We start from the raw sequence: 21572 nt of genomic DNA on the forward strand, positions 1-21572 counted from the left end.
TATTTGTAGGTAAATCTAAAAGCCAACTACAAGTAACTAGTAATCTCATTGAATCTTAATATTTCCCCAAATTTTCCCTTCTAATATTGCAATTGCTTTAGCGTTAAACAATTCAAACGAAATAAAACTGAAAAATCTAATAAAAATTGATTAAAACTGATTTGTTGCTAAATTAATGAAATTGTACCTTTGAAAGGAATTCTGCGATCGATTCTTTTCTTATAGTTCTTAAGGTCGTCGTGGCACAAAATGAGAAATTAAGTTAAGTTTTTCCAAAAATATGAAAATCCAGCTCCTTGTTCTTTTTGTATATATAAGTACATACAAGGTAACAAATTTAATTGGTAATTAATAAAAGAAAAAAAAAAACAACATACGCTTTCGTTAAAAGTAATCATAATCTGTTTTTTTTGGAGTTTAAAAAAGATTCCTAAATTCTGTTAAAATCACATAGCCCTTCTCAGTTAATGAATAACCAGCTTGATCTGCTTGGAGTTTGGTATGTACTCCTCTTTGTGCTGCTCAAACATCTTCTCCAGCGCCGCCATCACCTGTCCATGGATCTCGTCCACATATTCGGCATGGGGACTGTCGCTTTTCACCACATCGATGGGGGACCCCACTGTAATAATTCGGATTTTTAATGGTTTTGGATTTTGAAAAGGTATCCGGGACTCACCAACTTGGACAATACGTCGGCGATAGGGCAGTATCCCATAGTTGTAATTGAAGATACCGCGACCCTTGGGAAGGAGCGGTGAAATTCCAGTGAATTTTTTGACCACATTTTGAAAACGACGCAGTAAGGAGTCCGGAGGATTGGCCACCTGGTCAAAAATATCCACCTCGCCAAAGGAAAACGAGGGTACTATCGATGAGCTTTAACAACAGGGATATTATTTATGGTTTTTATAAGTTTTAAATTAGCTACTTACCCCGTCCGAATGGCCATTCTGACGAAACCCTTCCTATTCTTCAGGGTCAAAATATACTGTCCAGGATGTGAGTCCATAGCCTCTTGGGCCCCACCAACCAGTACAGCCACCGCATTGGATGTAAAACCATCCCGATTGTCGTTGTGTGCGGGATCATTTGACTTGGTCAGTAAATAAGCCAGCGACTCTTTGGAAACGGACACCATGCCCCACCAACGCACTATATCACGTAAAAGAGGGGTCTTAAAATGATGATCCAAGGTGCCTATCTTGGGCCGAACGTGGGGAAACAGTTCCAGCCAATTTGTGATGTCCATGCCCATGTTAACACAAGTTCCAGTTCTTGAGGAGGACCGAAGATATGATAAGATATAATGAAACCGATGATCTTTTTATTCGCCTACCCCAGAATTCCATGAGGAAAGCTTGCCACAATATAATTTTTGTTTGCTGGCAGCTCAGCGGTTTTGACAAGTTCGACGGGAAAGTAGTTTCGATATTTCCGAACACTGCGGTAAAATAACCAGCTATTGGAAAATAATAGGGTTATTATGTCTTTAGTTGTTGGCATATTTCATTTTTAAACCTTACCCATTACCCTCCATGGTGCCAAAGTTTTTCTTGTAGTCCAAATACATTTTTACAAAATAGATTACCAGCAGACTGCGAGTAATGAGTCCACCGTAATACTGAAGAAAATATACATTTTTTCAATTAATGTTTAATATGAAGCTTAGGAATTTGTTTTATTTTTATGTGCGACTTTTTTAATTGTCCACAATGCTTTTATTTAAATCACCTGCTTTTTTCAAAATTCAACAAATGCATTTATCAATACCAAAGATATAGGGTAGTTTCATTTGAATGGCAGTTTTTAGCAACGAATTAAAAAAATGTTGTTCGTCAAACCTACAATTTAACACTTTTAAGTTTTTTGAGTATGTTTTCTTTTGAATACTTATTAATTTTAATTAATACGTTAATAGCTTAATTTAAAAATATATAAAGATTACCAGCAGGACAGCAACTGTAAGGCAGGATGATATGGGCAGCGTGAAGAAAGTATAGGTGAAGAAAGCCGCGGCTAGAGTCTGGAGACGACGAGCCAGAGGAACTCGTAATGGAGCCCATTCGATTTTCATGTTGAAATCAACCGATCTCTTCCACACAAAGTAGCGACTCTTTCGACGAATTTCCAACGACTGAGCGATCGTGCAGCTGCGACAAACCATTCCAGGGTGTAACAGTTGTACTTGTCCTTATCAATGCGAACCGTCTCTTCTGGGCAATCCGTAAGAGTCGTTAACAGTTTGAAACCCTCACTTGAGTGATAAGTCATTGATAATTCCTTAAACCCAGACACTAGACACTACAAACTATGCAAGTATGAAGTAAGATTACGTCACTGCGTGAAGATGCTCTGAAGAGAACCCGATTTGTTCAGACTTATATACAGACATTTTAATAAAAAATCAGTAACGCATAGTTAAAGTTATTGAGTCCCAGCCGTTGATTTCTAATCGAAGAACACTGAGTCATATAATCGTGCGTGCTAGTAATATTCCAATGTTTATATGGGTATGCCGGCAACAGTCATTACTATCAAGAACCATTCTTGACCTTTACTCGTAGAACTTCATGTTGAAGTCACACGTTTTAGCGGTGGTTCGCAACAGTCAAAATACCGACTGTATTGTGCGTACCCCAACAGTAAGTTCTCTGATAAGAGCTCTAGTTTTTGTCGTATATTCAATACTGATCTGTGTCATTCTTATCAGGGGAGTGTTTCATTCACCCAAGTGCTGATTCACGCTGTCGTTGTTACATTGAACTGTAATTAATAAAATATTTTAATATTTTTATTTTTCTGAGGTTAATTATTTCATTGAACATTGGGAGCGTTTTCGCATCTAAAACTGAACCGACATAGCTAAAGTGTAATATATAAAATTAATTGAATACTTTCATATTAACATTTATATTACTTTATTAAATATATATTGCTTTCCTGATAACGTCTTCATATACCAAAACTGCAGTTGGCATAGTTTAATCAACATAAATTGAATTTTTAGTTCTATCTACTACTTTTTTAATTACTGTACCACCAGTTTGGCATTCTTAGGGTTCTGTAAATATTTGTCTTTGTACTGATCGAACAATTTCTCCAGAGCCTCAATAAGCTGTCCATGCACTTTGTCCACATACTCTGAATCGGGTTGATCGCTCTTCACAACGTCAATGGGAGAGCCAACTATTGATGGAAAATATGGTAAATATTTATTTGTAAACACAATCAAAAATACTACTCACCAACTTGGACAATGCGTCGTCGAAATGGCAGAAAGCCAAAGGTGTAGTTAAAGAAACCTCGACCCACTGGAATCAGTGGAGAAACGCCGGTAAGTTTCTTCACCACATTCTGTAACCGACGGAGAAGGGAGTCTGGAGGATTAGCCACCTGATCGAAAATGTCCACCTCGCCGAAGGAAAACGAGGGTACAATTGATGAACTGCAATTGGAGAGATATAATTAGTCTTTTTGCTATAAAGATCCCACTCTTACTCACCCCGTTCGAATGGCAAGTTTTACGAAGCCCTTCCTGTTCTTCAGGGTCAAAATGTACTCGCCAGGATGGGAATCCATGGCCTCCTGCGCCCCTCCCACCAGTATAGCCACCGCATTTGATGTAAAACCATCACTGTTATCCTTGTGCTTGGGATCATTTGATTTGCTGAGCATTCGGATCAGAGCTTCCTTGGATACGGACACTAAGCCCCAGCAGCGCAGGACCTCACGCATAAAGGGCACGTGGAAGTGCTGATCTAGAGTACCCAGCTTGGGTCTCACCTGGGGGAATAGCTCTAGCCACTTGGAGATTTCCACGCCCATGTTAATACCTATGCCCGTTCTACAATCCAAATCAGTGTCTATTTATACTAAACGATTAGATTGCCTATCTGTCAATTCACTTACCCCAGAATTCCGTGAGGAAAGCTGGCCAAGATGTAGTTCTTATCCGCTGGCAATTCGGCGGTTTTCACCAACTCCACGGGAAAGTAATTGCGGTAGTGAAGATGTAAACGGTTGGTGCGGGTTATCATCCATCTTAGGTAGGTTTGTAAGTATAGTCTTTAAGGAAACTTTTTTTACATTTCTACTTACCCATTGCCATCCACCACAGATTGGGTTTTCTTGTGATGCACATAGACGTAAGTCAAATAAAGCACCATTAAGCTTCGCAGCAGTAGGCCTCCATAGATCTGTAGGAAGAAGAACGTGGTTTTCAACGGTCATATTTGTGTCTTCTTTATTTTATTTTCTTACCAGCGAACCAGCTACTAATAGAAAGGAAATAGATAATAATATCAAGAGCATGGAGGTGAAAAAGGCTGTGACCAGTATCTGCATTCGGCGCTCCAGAGGAACTCGAAGGGGTGCCCATTCGATTTTCATGTTTACTTTACTCCAATAATGTCCAAGTATTCAACCAGCTGCTCTTGCGGAGGTACTCCCACGACTAAATGATACAAAAACCAGCGGCGGTCAATTTGCCCTGTGTCAAACTTATACTAATCCTTATCGGTTTGAGATTTGATGACTGGGTCCCGCATTACCGGCTAATCAGAAAACAACTGACCAGTAGTTCTTTGAGTGGGGCTGATAAGAGTGATAAAGATGATAAAAGTATGGTAATCGACGACTGGCAATCGAAGTATTCCGTACATAGGTATGTGGCGGCTCGTGAAATATTACCCACTTCTGATTTTAAAAGCATTATGATCATATTAACACTCTATGCTCTGGGTCGTATTTCATCTGACTAACTTGGTAAAAATTTAGGTGATAACAAAACCTATTTTTAAACCAGATCCTACTAGAGATAAGTATGGGATTAAGTATTATACTCAAACTAACAGTAGAATGGTGAAATATTTTTCATACTCTAGGCATGCACTGTGAAAAATGTAACATTTGTAGAGAAGGTTTTTTAGGCACTATTAAATCTCCGAAAGAAGACTGCACCAACTAAAGTTGCATTGTTAATCCATTCCCATACTAACCAATTGGTCAATCATAGCAATTCACTCTCTAAAATTTAAATTTGACCGCCAATAAACATTGATCGTTCAGCAACACTAAAAGCTGCCTAATCGACATATAACCAATTCAAAGCTTTTAAGAGCTGCAAATCGATATTACCCTATTTTAAACAATGGATTCCTACCGACAGTTAGATATAGTTTTCACAGCCGAAATAAATTAAACTCATAAGTTGAGTTAATTGGTTTTTATTCAATGCTTATAAAGCATTAGTTTAATCACGTGTCCTAGAAAAATAATAACAAATGTTTTTCCGATTAGTGAACAATCAGCTTGCTCTGTTTTGAGTTTGGTATATATTGATCTTTGTACTGAGCAAACATCTTCTCCAGGTCCTCGATGACCTGTTTATGTATCTTATCTACATATTCAGGGTCCGGCCGCTCCGTCTTTACCACATCGATGGGGGACCCAACTAAAATGATTTTAGCAATAATTGGGTAAGGGGAAACGACAAACATCTTAAAGAGATTGGGACTCACCAACTTGAACAATACGCCGACGGTTGGGGAGGATGCCAAAAGTGTAGTTAAAGATACCACGACCCAGAGGAATCATTGGGGAAATTCCGGTAATCTTTTTCACAAAATCTTGAATGCGACGAACCAAGGAGTTCGGGGGATTAGCCACTTGATCTAAAATGTCCACCTCGCCAAAGGAAAACGTGGGCACAATCGATGACCTACGATAATACCATTTATAATATTTTTCTTACGATTTCCATATTGTTACTCACCCCGTTCGAATGGCCATTTTTACGAAACCCTTGCGATTCTTTAGGGTCAAAATGTATTTACCAGGATGCGAATCCAGTGCCTCCTGGGCACCACCTACCAAAATGGCCACCGCGTTGGATGTAAATCCATCCCGATTGTCTTTGTGCTTAGGATCGTTCGATTTGGTTAGCAAATATACCAACGCCTCTTTGGAAACGGAAACCAAGCCCCAAGACCTCAGGAGTCCACGCACAATGGGGGTCAGGAAGTTCTGATCCAAGGTAGCCACTTTGGGCCTGACTTGCGGGAACAGTTCCACCCACTTGGAGATGTCTAGACCCATGTTGATGGAAATGCCAGTCCTATCGGGGGTTTCAATATTTACATATGTATATATGTACACAAAATTTCGTCACTTGAGCGCCCATCGATAAGATTGGCTATCAGTCAGTGAGCTTACCCCAGAATTCCGTGGGGAAAGCTGGCCAAAATGTAGTTTTTATTTGGGGGTAGCTCGGCGGTTTTTACCAGCTGCACGGGGAAGTAGTCCCGATAATGCCGAAACAGCCAATTATTGCGGTTAATCCTCCACCTAAAATAGATTATATTAATGGGTTTTTATAAGGAATTTTCCAAGCCTACCCGTTGCCGTCCATAATGGAGTGGGTTCTCCTGTGATCCACAAAGACGTAGACCAAGTAAATGACCATCAAGGTGCGCCACATAAGACCACCATATATCTACGGGAGAATGCGTTATTTACTTTAAAATTTACAAGTTTGGGGTGTTATTTTATTTACCAGCAGGGCAGCAACTAGAATATAAGAACCAAAAGAAAGTATCAAGCAGGAAAGGATAAAGAAAGCCATGGCAAACGTCTGACGACGCCGTTCCATGGGAACTTCGATGGGAGCCCACTCGATTTTCATGTTGAACTCAAAACCTCTTCACGAATCGAACTATTAGGTAGCGACTCTTGCACGGTCCTCCAGCGACTGAAAAATGTCCAATGCTTAGTAACCTTTTCTTATCCTTATCAGTATCCGCCGATGGCGCGGGTTCGTGGCTATCGTTAACACTTGTTAAAAAAATACCACTGACTTAATGGCTATTTGCTTGGGGCGTTTAAAAATTCAAACAATCAAGATAATAACTGGCTCAATATAGACGTCTGGCAGCTATTGCAATATAGTCTTATCATTGCTTTTAAACAGTTTTCTCTAACACTCCTAAGCGTAGTTGTGTTTGAATGTATTTATTACAGATTTAAACAGTTAATTACAACAGGTCATTAGATTAAGAATGAAACTTTATATAGAACTACAACCAAGATTACTTGATTTGTTTTGCTGATATTTACTTAAAATACTTGTCTTTACAAGCTGTTATCCATGGCTTTATTAACCGACAATAATATAATAATATTTATACCCTTGCAGAGGGTACTATAATTTCAATCAAAAGTTTGCAACGCAGTGAAGGAGACATTTAAGACCCTATAAAGTATATATATTCTTGATCACCATCACCAGAAGAGTCGATCTAGCCATGTCCGTCTGTCCGTCCGTCCGTTTCTACGCAAACTAGTCCCTCAGTTTTAATGCTATCTGCTTGAAACGTTCCCAAAAGTTGTCTTTCTATTGCATTTAGTATATAAGTCGGAACGAGCCGGTTCGGGCGACTATATCATATAGCTCCCCTAGAAACAATCGGAAAAAACTTCAAATGTAACTTTGCTGCTTTGCTTTTTTTTTTGTTCTTTGGGACTTGTTAATATTTAAATATTAGGGAACTACGGTTTTAATTAAATCAAAATCGGACAACAATATCATATAGCTGTCATAGAAATGATAGGAAAATGCAGCGCAAAATCGACATGGCGTCATTGTTTTAACTTGCCGAAGTTTGCTTTCTTTCTTGTTTTTTAATTTATTCATCTACCGACAGCTTTTTTATTTTGTTAAGATATAAACCGTTAAGCTCTATAATTTCACAGATAGTTTACATTATTTTTGTATTTTCCATGCAATGCAAACTATGATGACCTCTGAAACTTTGATATAAAGTATGCTTTCATGTAGGAAAATAATATTTATATATAGTGAGTATTGTCCATGTTTTGGGCGCGCACGCTGAACAAATGTGTACACACGTAATAGATCGTTATCGCATTTTAAGAGCAGAACCGACGACGCGAGCGTGCAATATTTAACTAAACAAGCAAGTGGGCTTTTAAAAGTCAGAGAGCAATGCACGAGATTCCCATACGAGAATTGTAAATCGTATTTACTAAATACTAGAATACAGTGCAACAGTTGAGTCACATATGTACGTAATGGCGGGTTTTATGCGATATAAACGCATTCAGAGGCAGCTGAGGTCATGTGCATTTGCAAGTCTCTGGCGAGGAATACCTGTTTAAAGATAACGAGAACTCTACTCTAATTAAAATGGAACCAAGGAAAGCTGGCTAATGTAAGACTTTTAAAACAGTATAAGCAAAAATAGCAGAGGTTTCAGATTTAAATGTTGGCGCCCACCCGATCGTTTTCAGTGATGGTATGTGATTTAGCACTAATCAACACTTCATTCTTTTTATCGGCTGGTTCGAAATTCAAAAGGTTAGCTTCCTTAAAGTTTCGTTATTAAAAACAATAAATATAATAAAAATGATGGCTAAAAAGTTTTGTCTTCTCATGGGGCTACCCGTAGAATTTGTCCCCTAGGGAATGCTAACATATTGCCCAATCCTCCTAAGCGCTACGATGACGAAGTACCAAACCGATTTTTGCATTTCAAATGTCCCCCGTCCAATTTACTCCAATGCAATCAAGAAGTGAAAAACACACCAAAACAAAATAGCGCAAAATATATTCAGCGAGTTCACCGTTTCTTATCATTCCTTTTTCGTCGTTCTCCTCTATCACATTTTAAGCCTCAGTGTGACAAGATAATCCGTGAGCAGTGGTTGCTATGAATCTCGAAAATCGGGGTCCTAAGGAATAAGTATTTTAAATATTCTATGTATTTTATTAAGTGTAACTTTGCCTAAGTAAACGAATGGAGTATTGATGGGTGAACCAAAGTGCATGGCAAAAGTGCAATAAACTCAAAGCAAGCTTTTGATAAATATATTTTGCATTCCGATACGCACACAACGATAGACTGAAGAAATAGATTTGGAAGTGAAACAAAGAAAAATGCTGATTTATTATGCGAAATACGCATTTCTCTTTTGGTTTTTCGTGGGAAGCAATAGAGGCGAAATTCTGCTGATGGACCAAACCACCCACGATGAGATGCTGCTCAATGTGACCGCCTGCACCCAGAATTGCCTGGAAATGGGCCACAAGGTAGGCGTCACTAATTGCAAATTATATCGCATTACAATTTTAATTTTGATATAAATTAAATGGATTAAAATGCCTGTTTTGATCAATATGTGTGTTTGGACATTTTTATACCCGTTACTCGTAGAGTAAAAGGGTATATTGTATTCGTGCAAAAGTATGTAACAGGTAGAAGGAAGCGTTTCCGACCCTATAAAGTATATATATTCTTGTTCAGTATCACTAGCCGAGTCGATCTAGCCATGTCCGTCTGTACGTCTGTCCGTCTGTCTGTCCGTCCGTATGAACGCTGAGATCTCGGAAACTATAAAAGCTAGAAGATTGGCATTTTACATGTAGATTTTGGAGTTCTACGCAGCGCAAGTTTGTTTCAAAATGGTGCCCGCCCCTCTGACGCCCACAGCAAAAGCTGTGGGCACGTTTTGATGATATTATAAAAATTTTAATTGATATGTATTTGTTTCGTCAATAAATATCGATTGGCCTAATAAAGTTTGCCCGCCCACTCTACGCCCAAAACCTTAAACGCTTAAGCCTGGCTGCGCCTCATTTCCGCCTTCTGGCGCCATCTAACGGACGACTTTGGAACGCTGGCCAGGTGCTTACGAGTCAACGTTATTCTCGTAAGGTTTCGGATAGCTGTAAGGGTTCAATGTCACTGATTCTCTCTTGTTAATATTTGAAAGGATTGCGACAGAAATTCCTTGAAATTTTCCAGAAATTATTAAATTACAAACCAAAACCACAACATTTTGTTCCGATTATATTTTTCATTCGCGTGACAGGACTTTCAAGGATGCTTTAAGGACTGCAGGGTCAATGGAACCGCTCCGGGAGCTTTACGCAAAGTGCAGGATAATTTCCAGCTGCAGATGCTTTGTCGCACGGAGTCGGAGCTAGTTTTCCAAATAGATTGGGTGCAGCACAGCAGGGGAAATGAGTCGGCTCCAAATGTCACTTACATAATCAAGGTGAATGCTGTCGAGGACGATATTACGAGGACAAAACTATACCTGGTAAGAAACTACAAAAACCCTTTAGGAAATCATTATCATACTATCGACCAGAAGATAATTAAAAGCTTTTTGATCACTCGAACGAAATGGGCCCACAAAAAGAGACATAATTCTTATGGTGATTTCAGTCCGATGAAAACATTCTAATCCTGCCGAGCCTGATGTCCAACTCCAGCCACAATATCACAGCTCTGGCGGTGCACAGGGATGGGAGTTACTCGCTGATAGCCAAGGAGCAGACCTTCGCCACCCTCATACGTGGATATCAACCCAGCAAAATAGGAGCTGTGAATTTGCTACGATTTGTCCCCAAGCCATATGACTTGCACCACATTGCTGCCGAGATTGGGTGGGAGCCATCAGCGGGTGAGTCTCTTCATCTGTAGAACACATTCTTGATCTTCCCTGAACTATTCCTGTTCCAGAACGCAACTGCTATTTTGACCTGGTGTCCTATTCAACCAACAGCGTGAATTTAGACGACCTGCAAGAGGTTTGGTTCCGGGATGTGAGTACATAGAATTTCTTTGTTAAGAAAAATAATTTAGACTCAACCTACTCCTCCAGCCAAAGAAGCTTTACAAGCACACACTGGACAACTTGGAGTTCGACAAGCACTATCTCATAGGCGTGAAAACGGTGAACAAATTAAACAGACTGGAGAGCGAATTAAAATGGCTGACAGTGGTGGCTCCAAGTTGTTTGGACTGGCATCCCTTCAACTACACACTCTGCGGTGAGTTACAGGTTTATCCACACTATACCTAATTTCATATTGATTCTTTAATAGCTCCTTATAAGCCGGAGAATCTGAATGTGAAGCAGGAGCAATATCTGCCGAATACCTTAGCTCTGAATATTAGCTGGTCGCGACCCAGTCACCTCCCAGATAACTACACACTCCGCATCTTCGATCTGTTCACGGGAAGCAAGGAGGTTAACTTTACGCTTGACCGAAACAGAAGCCACTTCTTCGTACCCAGGATCACTGTGCTGGGCTCCCGTTTTGAGGTTCACTTGGTGGCACAATCGACAGGCGGCAAGAATGCCACCGACTTGACCCTAGATAAACTGCCGCGTGATGTCTTGCTGAGTGGTAATTCTAGGAAGAAAATATTTTTCAAATTCCTCATTTTAAATGTCACTTAACACTAAACGTTTTCTAAAGAAACTCAAAGTTAAACTTTTTTGTCCTCGCAAACAGAAAGCAACCTGGTCAAGTTGGTACTTTTAATTATTGTGCCCTTGTGCTGCATTTGTATGCTGTGCTCCCTGACCTTCTGCAGACGGAATCGGACGGATACTCAGGCATTGCAAATGGAAGCCAAGGATGCTATGGCCTCTGACTTCCACCTCTCGCTGATGGACAGCAGCGGCCTGATGGTCACCTTGTCGGCAAACGGGAGCCTGGATATAGTGGACGAGCTGGAAGTGGAACCCCATTCGGTGCTCCTCCAAGATGTCCTGGGCGAGGGAGCCTTCGGTTTGGTGCGACGCGGAATCTACAAAAAGCGCCAAGTGGCTGTCAAGTTGTTGAAAGGTAATACTATTAAGGAAACTTTTCTTCGTCTGTGGTATATTTGTGATTCAACAGATGAGCCCAATGACGAGGACGTGTATGCGTTTAAGTGCGAGATACAAATGCTCCAAGCCGTGGGCAAGCATCCGAATATTGTGGGTATCGTTGGGTACTCCACCCGCTTTAGCAATCGAATGATGTTGCTAATTGAATATTGTAGCCTCGGAAGCCTGCAGAGTTTCTTACGGTAGGTTGTTCTTCTTAAAAATAACGAATAACTATTGCTATGTTCCTAAACTTAGTGAGGAGTGGAAGTTTCGGCAGGAGCAAAGTGCAGTTTGTCTCAAAAAGAACCTTGGGCAGGATGTTGACAAACGACGACTCTACCAACCCACCAGCAGTCCCATCCATGATCTCATAGAAGATATAAACATCTCCATGCTATCCACTGTGGAGGAGGAAAGTGAAACGGATCAGACACAAACAAGCGGTCGAGTTGAGACCTACACCCTGACTCGAATCACCAATTCAGCAGACAACAAGGGTTATGGGATGGAGGATATTGAAAACATTGGAGACAGTCATATTCCCAAAGACTTAAAGGCTCCAAAGAATGAGTCAACCCAGGAGCTAAAAACGGGGATTAACAGAGAAACCAAACAAAAATCCAGGTTCGAGACCGAGAAGCGAACCTTTGAGAACAAGGAATACTTTGATTGTCTAGACTCAGAATATTCAAGGCCCAGAGTGCCTCTAAAATATGCAGATTTGCTGGACATTGCTCAACAGGTGGCAGTGGGAATGGTGAGATACTTCCACTGAACCTTAAACTTTAGAACTTGAAACGTAATATACGGTTTTCAGGAATTTCTGGCCCAAAAAAAAGTTGTGCATCGGGATCTGGCTGCTCGAAATGTGCTGATCTCTCTAGATCGCAGCATTAAGATTGCAGATTTTGGGTGAGTAATCTCTTAAAATTCAATGATTTTTCATATCATTCCTCCCTCTGGCAAAGGCTAAGTCGGGATGTCTACCATGAGAATGTGTACCGAAAGTCCGGAGGAAGTGGGAAGCTACCCATTAAATGGCTGGCCCTGGAATCGCTGACCCACCAGGTGTACACCAGCCAGAGCGATGTGTAAGGACTCTGGCATTTCCCTCCGAGGCAAGCACTGACCTCTTACACTTTCAGCTGGTCCTTTGGGGTGCTGCTCTATGAGATCACCACGCTTGGTGGAATGCCGTACCCATCGGTGTCACCCAGTGATATCCTGCAACTACTACGACAAGGTCACCGGATGAAGCAACCTGAAGGATGTTCGGATGAAATGTGGGTAAAATAAATTATGTTTCACGAAAAAAAAAATATATATAATCGTTGAAAATATATGCGACACTTAGGTTTACGATGATGAAGAGTTGCTGGAATTCCGTGCCATCATATAGACCCACATTTTCCAGCCTCAAACACAGACTTGGAGCAATGATTTCAGCCACAAACGATGTGCCAGAACGGCTAAAACAACTGCAAGCTTCAACTGAAACCAAATCAAAGTCCTGTGACAATCTCCACAGGTGAGATTAATAATTAATATTTGAACTATTCTTAGTGCCTCGATTGCAGTAAAGTGGAACAACTGCCCTGTGAGGAGGAGCCATACTTGAAGCCTTTAAATTAATCTCCATTAGCTATGGAAAGTTGAAGATTGAGTGCAATACAAGATTGTTGGAAAACAAATGATGTCCTAGAACTGTAGTTCCAATTCAGACAACGCTGACAAGCAGATAACCGGCTTCTACTTATAAATAAATATTAAAGATAGGTATAACAAAATATCTTTGACGTATAGATAATCAAATGGGTTTGGTTACATTTCAGATTTTATCCGATTTCGATCATAAATCCTTTACCCACAAATTAGACAATGCACTTCTTGTCATCGATTTTGAAGCTAATGATCCTCGAAACCACAACTTTTTGGCAGAGGCTTGCTATTTCGACATGATTGTCCACACCTGCGGTGATGTAGGCTTCAATTGGGTCTGGTTCATTTGCACATTGGGGCGTTTAATCGTCAGCATCCTTGAAAATTCCAAATTTAAAGTAGTTCCAAGCTGGCCTGTTTACAGTTTAATCCAATTTCTGAACACCTCCATCGATGTGCATCCACTGTTGCCGCCTTCGCCGGACACCTTGTCCGCCGATTCCGTACAGCTGCCCCCACTGCCCAGTGCGTACCATTTCCAGCTGCTGTCCACTGGGAAGTCGTCCCATTGCTGAGAATGCCTTTATGAAGGGCGGGGATCTGGAGCAGCCTCCTGATCCCTGTGGCATCTTGCCACCCCGTTGGCTGGAGGTGAACCGTCGGGTCATTTACGCCTTGGCGAATCATTTGGATCGGTCCCCGGAAGCAGCACATTATATGTTGTTACGCCTGCTATATGCCAACTATCGAAAAGTGATGGTGATATCCCGAAAACGAAGGAGTTTCAGAGTGCCATTGAGTGGCTTTCCGGATCAGGACCTGTTCTCCGCCAGCGGTCTTTTTGATAGCAATGGTTACCTCTACGATCCCATGGCGCCAGAAACACTAGGAAAGCTGCTCCGCATGATGCAGGACTATATCTTCCGGCTTAGAGCGCTCAATCTTAAGTACAAGTGGTTTGAAAATGGCGATGATCTCAGAGATATACTGCACCTGTTGGGGGAACAAGATGAACTGGTAAAACTGTTGAGGGAACTCTTTGCGGACAGCGATGTGGTCCCCATTCCACAACTCTTAAGAGCTCTCAACGAACTGGAGTTTAATAATATATTAGGGAAATGGAAGAAGAAAATCAAACCTTGGCTGGTAAGAAGTATATCCGATCTCTATTCGGAAGTGACAGAACCCAAGAAAACAATTAGAATGTCACCACTCGGCAAAGGTAATAGATTTGGTCCCCCGCAATCAGTTCAGGGAACTACGATTCCAATTAATTTAAATAAAAGCCCAAAGCGCAGTATTAACAACATTCCAATAACCACTATAAAATCTATTCCAACAAGGAGTCTAAATTCCATCCCAAAAACCAGTATAAAATGTATGCCAACAACCAGTATAAAATCCAACCCGAAAACCAATATAAAACTGATCCCAACAAACTGTATAAAATCCATTCCAAGTCAGAATCGCATAAAAGTCAACACCCTTCAAAGCCATCCTAGCTCCATTCAATTAAAGGCCACTTATTTGCAATCTAAGAAGCCAACGCTCCTCTTCGGTGCTTTTGATGCCAAGAAGAGTTCCACCTGGGAGTCCCGCCACGCAGATTCAAATCGAATGATGCCGTACAAACGGCCTGCCAGGGGTGGGGAGCACCTTTATAGAAATGTGGACGAGCATCGGGGACTGGGAATTATGCGCAGGGGATCTGCGACCAACGAAAAGTCCTTCGGCAGTGCAAAGTTTGGAAATGTGTGTACGAAAAAAGAATTGAGTGGATCAACCAGAACGCCTAGTACCAACATTAAGTCTTTGTCGTCTAAACCAAGGAAATGTTAGGATCCTTCTAGGCAGTCAACCAATAAATATGGCAGCCGAACCAAATAAATATTAAATTATATGTAATATACATATTATTTGGAGCCGCTGCCCAATCCATTGGTTGTCCTCTGCAAAAATATTTGGGGCCCAGGAAAGCCTCTCTTGAAATATCAGATATTCACTATTCGCACTATTCTTATTATATAACTTGGTCATTGTAGAATGTACACGATTTTACAAACATGTCTAAAAATTATGGTTTTTTAGAATCAATCATTAAAAATAAACTAAAGCGGATTACGACCAGAAAAATTTGTGTATCTTGGTTTAACCTTCAAACATATATACGTAAAACCAAAACAAAGCTTTACTTATATCACTTCCGTACATTTTATCCATGAATAATAACTTGAGCGTTAAAATTGCACCTCTACAGCACCAATGTCATGTGCGCAATAAGTCATTCAGCGGACAAAGCAAACCATTCAGAAAACTAGATACGTTAATATTATTAACAAATAAACATGTACAAACTTCAAAAGTTAGTTGGTTTCCCGTTCCCTTTATTTCCAGTTTTAGACTGCGAATTTTAGAAAACACGATATACGGTTGGGTTTTTATCATTTACTCCCCAGGGAAACCACAAAACCATTCGGTTGCATTGGGGTGTACTTATATGCACATATATACATATGGATTTAAGGTAAACATAAGTGTAGATCTTCAAGTGGGAGAAGCACCGTTCCCACCAGAATTATTTATCTTTGGACTGCATGCGGCACTCGAGGCAACGGATCACGGGATCGGACTTTTTCCGTGCTAATTGCGGTTATAACCAAGACCGAGTATATTACGCGCCTGTGAAAGTAGTTGGAAATTAGTGGATAAAATATTGAATAGAGTAGGAGAGCCGAACCGTTATGAACGCCGAGTTAAAGGAACGTTGGAACGTGTGCGTCATGCCCTCCGTCTGAGATAGCATTATTTGGAGCTGCACAGCCTCGTCCATGCGGTTCTTCAGGAACTCCCAGGTCTGAGTGTGTCCTTGGGAGGTGTCCTGCAGAAAATATAGCTCGGTCATCTTCATTATGGTCGCCAGACCCACACGTCTAGTGTACCAACCGAACTGCATAATAGGGAATAGTTTGGAGCAAACGAAAGCAAAGGTTGTGGAATACTCACGTCCACGGATCGATCCCCGGAATAGTAGCAGATGTCATCCACTAGAGTGAGCACCTGGGCCAGGGCGGTGGGTGCATGCTGCGGTTGGGCTATCAAAGCCATCGCCTGGGGCCACTGCGTCTTATAGGGGGTGACCATTTCCAGGCGCTGGCGTACCGCTTGCACCAGGAAGTCCAGCGGGTCTTCCACCTCCTGCTTTCCGCCATCTGTCTTTTGCTGCAGGCTCTCTACCAACTGGGCGTTGCACTTGCCGTTAAAGTGGGAGACCAGGGCAAAGCCCCCCTCGGGGAACATGCCGTGCACCACGCTGGGATAGCCACTCTCCTCGGCGCCCAGGACGATGGCATGTCGTGTCCAACCCTGCTGGGGCACATGCTGCAGTGCGGCGTCCAGGATCTTTGCCCTTATGGCATCCACCTTGGCCTGCTTGGGATCATCCTGATGGCCACTGGACTCCGATCCTGTTGCTCCCAGACCTCCCCCTCCTGCCACCGACTCTTTTTGTGTGGCCTTTGCAGCGGCCTCATCAGCCGCATCCCGTTCCTTTTCACGCTGCTCTTCTCTAGCCCGGAAATCGTCTAGGTTGGTTGACTTTTCATCCTTGGCATAACTTCTTGCCAGCAGGAAAGTTAATGGTCTGGGATGCAATGGAGCCAAACGGGAGCTTTGTGCATCTACAAATAAGGTAAACCCATGTATCAACAATTTAAGAGGGTTGAAAGAACACGATCTTTTTAATTCCTATGTTAAACATGGGGAATACATATATGCTAAAAAATATTTATCTTGATTGGTTTAAAATTTTTATAACAGAACTCTCCTAAGTAATAATCGAAATTGACCAGGTTTACAAAAATTGATTGTATTATTTTCTGAAATGTTGCTTAAATGGTTATAAAAACGCATCAACATATGGTAAAACTAGAACCTATAGCATATTGTTTTTTTCCAATTTTAAGGTGTTAAGTAATTTAAATCCCCACTAATATGTATATGCAATCAAATATAAATACGCAGATCGCGAAGCAAAGTCCGCATCGGTGGCCAGTTAATTAGCACGCCACAACTGGCTCAATTAGCCGGTCAATTATCGCCCAAGAGTAGTACCCCCAAACCACATAGATCAGTTTTGGTTTCGTTTTCTGCTGTGTTTACACACAAAGTTTACGTTCTCATTTCGCTTTCATTGTGGACAAAATATAAGCTAAGAATCCGATTGAGCGGCTTTTCGACGTAAGCAGGCAGACTGTTCGAGTTTCTCACTGGCGATCAGGTATAAAGATTGCAGGGTTTCCAGACTGGTGATCGAGCTGGCCAGCACCTCGAGCTTCTCCTGGCGCCCAATGTCCGGTAGACGGCTGTCCCCGTCGCCGCCGGCCATACCGCTGTTGGTTATGTTCACGGCCAGCATGTTGAGCTGACGCTGCATCAGTTCATCGTCCGAAGCGCTCTGGCCTTTTTCCACGCGCTCCTTGTACGCCTTGTAGTGGGCCATTGAGAAGTTCAGCGCTTTTCCCAGGGGATCTAGCAACCTTCTCACAATATCTGGCAGAGCCTGCCAGAATCCGGTGACGTCCTTTTTGTCCCTCACCGCAAAGTAGCGCAGAATATTCAGAGCATGACACAGGCGATCGGCGTGCAGGAGAAGATCGGATTTGACGTCATGGGGCAGAACACAGACGCACAGCAGCAGCATCTCGCGGAACAGCTTTCCGCTGTAAACCTCTGGCAAGGGGCCAGACTCCTCTAGGGCCTTATCCACCAGATCCTTGTACATTCCGCCGAGGTAGCCCATAAGTCCGTCGTGCTGCAGCGTCTCCAGCAGATTCTTGAGAATGAGATACTTTCCTTGGTCATCAAAAACTAGCACATATTGCCGCAGCACATGAAGTCCCAGCTGGCGGAGGGCGACTTGCGGAGAGTACCCCACAATCTTGCAAAGCGCTTCACAAAAGCGCTTGTGGACATCTAACTGGAGGGAACTTGATAGCACCGGATTGCCCAGGGTGCTTAAAAGATGCTCCACTAATCGAAGGCCGCAATACTGTAACGGTGGCTCTTGCTGTTTGAGCAGCACTTCCGAAAGATAGACAATCGATTCGAAAAGGAAAAGAGGCGCATATATTCTGGGCGCATTGGGGGGAAGTTGGTTGCCCACGAAGAGCGAGTGATAGTACATGGCCACCGCATGCAGGGGCAGCTTTTCCTCGATGAGGAACACATTCCGGCAGCTCATCTCGTAGACGCCTTTCGCGGCATCCAGTTTGCGCTGCCACCTGGCGCGCTGTTCCACGAGATTGAGTAGGTAGAAGGGATCGCCCAGGCATTGGCTGGCATCCTGGCTCAGACTCTCTGTCACCTGCTGCACATAGGTGCGAGTTAGGTCCTCCTTGACATGGCTCATTTCGAGCAGGGCCAGCGGACGACCCAGGAGCTGGATAAAAAAACAAGTGAAGATGTTCCGTCGGTTCAGACCGCAGTCCTTGAAGGTTTGGCTGGGAGCACGCACATCATGTTGAAGGATTTCGCTGCAGAGCGGCTGTCGAAAGAGACCCACGGTGATGTAGTGCGCCAGCAGGTCCTCAACCTGCTCGTTTTGCTCTATAAGTCGCGCCTGGGCCTCGTCGTAGCCCTCGGAGAGGTATTTGGGCAGGGGTAACTCCCTCAACCTAGTGAAGACGCTTTGGAGGCTCCACTCCACAGCCTGCGGCTTGTCGCGTCCCTGTCGTTGGAGCACCACTTGGAGGGCCCTTAGATGGGCGCCGAAAACATTGAGGCTGCTGCTCTCCTCCAGGCGTTCCATTAGCTCCAGCATGAGCTCCTGCAGCGGTGCAAATTTGGCCAGCAGCTTGAGCAACTCATCCGAGCAGTCGAAGAGCTCCGGCTCCTGGGAGTTGACCTCGTCGGACAAATTTTCGGAGCACACGTCGTGATAAAGGTGCATGGCTATGTGGGGCAGCAGCCGGGTGTTCCGTTCTGATTCCTGGGCACTTTCGAACAACATCCGCACGCCGTCGTAGGCTTTTTCCAGCAGCAGCTGCTTGATAAGCTGCAGTAAATTGGACGCCTCCACGGCATCCGCCATATCCACCTCCATCTCCTGTTCCTGCATTTTATTTTATTCTTTTGTTTCTGTATATTACCACTTGGTATTTGTAATTTTGTTGAAAATTGTCGAGAAATTTAAGGCCGCCGGCGTTTGGCAGTCAGCATTTTACACTTCCCCTCTCACTCACACCCTCTCGCCCCCTCTCTTTCGCACGCACGCACTACTCGATCGAACAGCTGTTTTTCGGGTTGCGGGCTCTCTTTCGTAATGACCGAACCCAGATAATGCGCGGGTAACAGGTGAATTGCGAAAATCCCATTACTTACTGAGTGGCAGCAGGATCTTTTGCAGGCGGATTAGCTTGTGCAAACAGCGCACACTTGCCATTTTAGCGGCTTGAAATCGTTCCGGCAATTGAAATCGGTTTGTTTGGCATTCACCAGGAAGCTGAAGCAAGTAGTGTTGGAAAGCAGCGTGCTTTTTTAGTATATTTGCGATTTAGTATTTTTGCGATTTTAAATTACCGTCTGTTATGTGGAATGTTTCGGTATGTAATCAGCGCTGCCAGTTCTCCCTCCAAAATTTAGCTTATCCTATGTGGCTAATAGCTAAAACTTGAATTATTAGCTAACTTATAGTTTTAAATTGTAACTAACAGCAAAAAGAGATGTTAAATAAAAATGCCCCAAAAATTGAAAAATAAAATAAATAAAAAATTAGTTAAACAAAGTCAAAATTGCATAATAATAGCCGAATTTGGCTAGAAAATAGCTGATTTGGTTAAAGGACAAAAAATGCACAACTATTATCGGGAAATCTAAAAATCCCTCATGTTAACTAATAACGCCACATAAGGCTATACTTTATAGCGCATTAAAGTTTTGGCCACACTGAGTCGAAACAGAAACTGAAACTGGCTGATTGCGGATCGTGTGTTTATTAATTTTAAATCTAAATTCGCAGTCTAACTTCGCTTTGCCGTAATTAGTTAGTCATAAATTAAAGGCGCGCCGGTCCGAACAGCACTTCTCTAATAATTTTTTATTTTACCATCCCGAAAACATAAAAACTAAATGTTAAACGAAAAGTAAAACGATAATTGAATATACACAAATATGCTAGCGAATTCAGTGGAAAAGTGCTTAATTCACAAATAAAACCGCAAGATTAAAGTCAAAGTGTCGGAGGAAAATTCAACTGCAGTCTGTGCGGCGGCGTTTCAGTGAATTTTCCGTTTTCCGACCCGCGACAAGGGTGGAAAACGCGTGAAAACCCGAAACGAAAATCCTGCGTGTGTGTGCAAATGATGTGAAGTATAATCTGACGAAAAAATAAAAGAGTTTGCCAAAAAATCAAAAAGGCTGAAACGAGAAAATGGGCAAAAAGGCGGAATGTTTAATGGGCGATTTTTAGTGCGGGAGCAGCTCAAGAATCCAGTTTCGGGCTGCAAGGCGTGTCAGGATTGAAATCGAACCACCACCACCATACCCAGCAGCAGCAATAACAACGAAAACAGCCGCTCTGAGCCAATTTCGTTGGCCCTTTTCCTGGTTATTCCTGTTTGACTTCATTTTTACCCAGCTTTCGCCGCAGAATTTTGCATTTCGAAAGACAAAATGTCGACGCGCTCGCAATTAACCAAGGACCTCAACGGTGAGTAATGCTCGCTCTCTCCCCTTTCTCCACCTCTCTCTCGCCGCCTTTCTCTCCGCGCCCCTGCCCCTCCCCCTTTCTCCGTTCTTTGTTTTGGAAAACGCACGAACAAAAACAAATGCAGATGCATCCCCTCCGAAACGTTGACGTTTTGTTTTCGCTCTTTACTTTTCTGTTTGGGCCGCCGGCTTCCGTTTTCTTTAATGCGACACCCCAAACACACTCACAAACAATGTGACACTGCCACCCACCCGCTGGGAAACTCCCACCCACGCACAGTTTTGGAAGCACTGCCTTTAAAAGTCCAGCCCTGAAGAAGTTTTTTTTCCAACATCTAAACTTTTATAAACACAAATTTTCTATTTTGAATTCCTTCTTATAAAAAAAGAGATTAATATAATGGCTTATACTTGGTCCTAAAGTTTAAATCCAAAATATGTTTCTTCAACAAATACAAATAAATTTGAAAAACAACTCCTCCTAAAGTTGTCAGATTCGTCAATCTTGGTTAAAGTTTATT

At 42.4% G+C, this 21572-nt stretch overlaps 8 protein-coding genes across 10 annotated transcripts in view; 3 read left to right on the forward strand and 5 right to left on the reverse strand.

Moving 5' to 3' along the window:
• Positions 1 to 279: 279 nt before the first annotated feature.
• On the reverse strand, positions 280 to 2136 carry LOC108052592 (2-acylglycerol O-acyltransferase 2-A). Its single transcript, XM_017135022.2, has 6 exons — positions 1949 to 2136; positions 1527 to 1624; positions 1340 to 1462; positions 936 to 1277; positions 680 to 879; positions 280 to 622 (listed from the first exon to the last, which is right to left on the reverse strand). The coding sequence occupies exons 1-6, from the start codon at positions 2075 to 2077 to the stop codon at positions 465 to 467; spliced, it is 1050 nt and encodes a 349-aa protein (XP_016990511.2). The 5' UTR covers positions 2078 to 2136; the 3' UTR covers positions 280 to 464.
• Positions 2137 to 2829: 693 nt separating this feature from the next.
• LOC108052575 (diacylglycerol O-acyltransferase 2) lies at positions 2830 to 4448 on the reverse strand. The gene is made up of 6 exons (XM_017134988.2): positions 4264 to 4448; positions 4102 to 4199; positions 3913 to 4044; positions 3506 to 3847; positions 3249 to 3448; positions 2830 to 3189 (listed from the first exon to the last, which is right to left on the reverse strand). Exons 1-6 carry the CDS (start codon positions 4390 to 4392, stop codon positions 3032 to 3034), a joined length of 1059 nt encoding a protein of 352 aa, XP_016990477.1. The 5' UTR covers positions 4393 to 4448; the 3' UTR covers positions 2830 to 3031.
• Positions 4449 to 5212: 764 nt separating this feature from the next.
• Positions 5213 to 7948, reverse strand: LOC108052571 (diacylglycerol O-acyltransferase 2). 2 transcript variants are annotated; one of them, XM_017134983.2, is made up of 7 exons: positions 7762 to 7948; positions 6557 to 6751; positions 6399 to 6496; positions 6217 to 6348; positions 5777 to 6118; positions 5523 to 5722; positions 5213 to 5455 (listed from the first exon to the last, which is right to left on the reverse strand). In XM_017134983.2, exons 2-7 carry the CDS (start codon positions 6683 to 6685, stop codon positions 5298 to 5300), a joined length of 1059 nt encoding a protein of 352 aa, XP_016990472.2. In that variant the 5' UTR covers positions 6686 to 6751; positions 7762 to 7948; the 3' UTR covers positions 5213 to 5297. The 2 variants fall into 2 exon arrangements, with proteins under 2 accessions (XP_016990472.2, XP_016990473.2); XM_017134984.2 differs by having other exon boundaries at positions 7909 to 7927.
• A 721-nt stretch (positions 7949 to 8669) lies between these two features.
• LOC108052598 (tyrosine-protein kinase receptor torso) lies at positions 8670 to 13660 on the forward strand. 2 transcript variants are annotated; one of them, XR_001769654.2, is made up of 15 exons: positions 8670 to 9109; positions 9892 to 10122; positions 10251 to 10488; positions 10548 to 10630; positions 10690 to 10858; positions 10913 to 11218; positions 11327 to 11662; positions 11717 to 11888; positions 11944 to 12445; positions 12506 to 12600; positions 12657 to 12779; positions 12834 to 12971; positions 13043 to 13216; positions 13266 to 13464; positions 13521 to 13660. XR_001769654.2 is itself a non-coding variant. In XM_017135035.2 (14 exons), the coding sequence occupies exons 1-14, from the start codon at positions 8957 to 8959 to the stop codon at positions 13318 to 13320; spliced, it is 2775 nt and encodes a 924-aa protein (XP_016990524.2). In that variant the 5' UTR covers positions 8670 to 8956; the 3' UTR covers positions 13321 to 13470. The 2 variants fall into 2 exon arrangements, 1 of the variants encoding a protein (XP_016990524.2); XM_017135035.2 differs by lacking the exon at positions 13521 to 13660 and having other exon boundaries at positions 13266 to 13470.
• Positions 13661 to 13796: 136 nt separating this feature from the next.
• LOC108052601 lies at positions 13797 to 15713 on the forward strand. The gene has a single exon (XM_017135037.2). It carries the CDS (start codon positions 13801 to 13803, stop codon positions 15184 to 15186), a length of 1386 nt encoding a protein of 461 aa, XP_016990526.1. The 5' UTR covers positions 13797 to 13800; the 3' UTR covers positions 15187 to 15713.
• A 59-nt stretch (positions 15714 to 15772) lies between these two features.
• On the reverse strand, positions 15773 to 19844 carry LOC108052602 (ubiquinone biosynthesis protein COQ9, mitochondrial). Its single transcript, XM_017135039.2, has 4 exons — positions 19726 to 19844; positions 16351 to 17024; positions 16085 to 16294; positions 15773 to 16026 (listed from the first exon to the last, which is right to left on the reverse strand). The coding sequence occupies exons 1-4, from the start codon at positions 19784 to 19786 to the stop codon at positions 15988 to 15990; spliced, it is 984 nt and encodes a 327-aa protein (XP_016990528.1). The 5' UTR covers positions 19787 to 19844; the 3' UTR covers positions 15773 to 15987.
• LOC108052600 (glomulin) lies at positions 17066 to 19682 on the reverse strand. The gene has a single exon (XM_017135036.2). It carries the CDS (start codon positions 19460 to 19462, stop codon positions 17555 to 17557), a length of 1908 nt encoding a protein of 635 aa, XP_016990525.2. The 5' UTR covers positions 19463 to 19682; the 3' UTR covers positions 17066 to 17554.
• Positions 19845 to 20301: 457 nt separating the features above from the next.
• The window catches only part of LOC108049630 (F-actin-uncapping protein LRRC16A), a 31800-nt gene continuing 30529 nt past the window's right edge, over positions 20302 to 21572 (forward strand). Inside the window, exon 1 of the mRNA XM_044461746.1 lies at positions 20302 to 21052. Within this exon, the coding sequence (XP_044317681.1) occupies positions 21016 to 21052 (37 nt within the window). The 5' untranslated portion in view covers positions 20302 to 21015. The remainder of the gene's footprint in view (positions 21053 to 21572) is intronic.

The sequence above is a fragment of the Drosophila rhopaloa genome, unplaced genomic scaffold (genome assembly GCF_018152115.1).
Source record: "Drosophila rhopaloa isolate 14029-0021.01 unplaced genomic scaffold, ASM1815211v1 contig_69, whole genome shotgun sequence".
Lineage (NCBI taxonomy): Eukaryota > Metazoa > Arthropoda > Insecta > Diptera > Drosophilidae > Drosophila > Drosophila rhopaloa.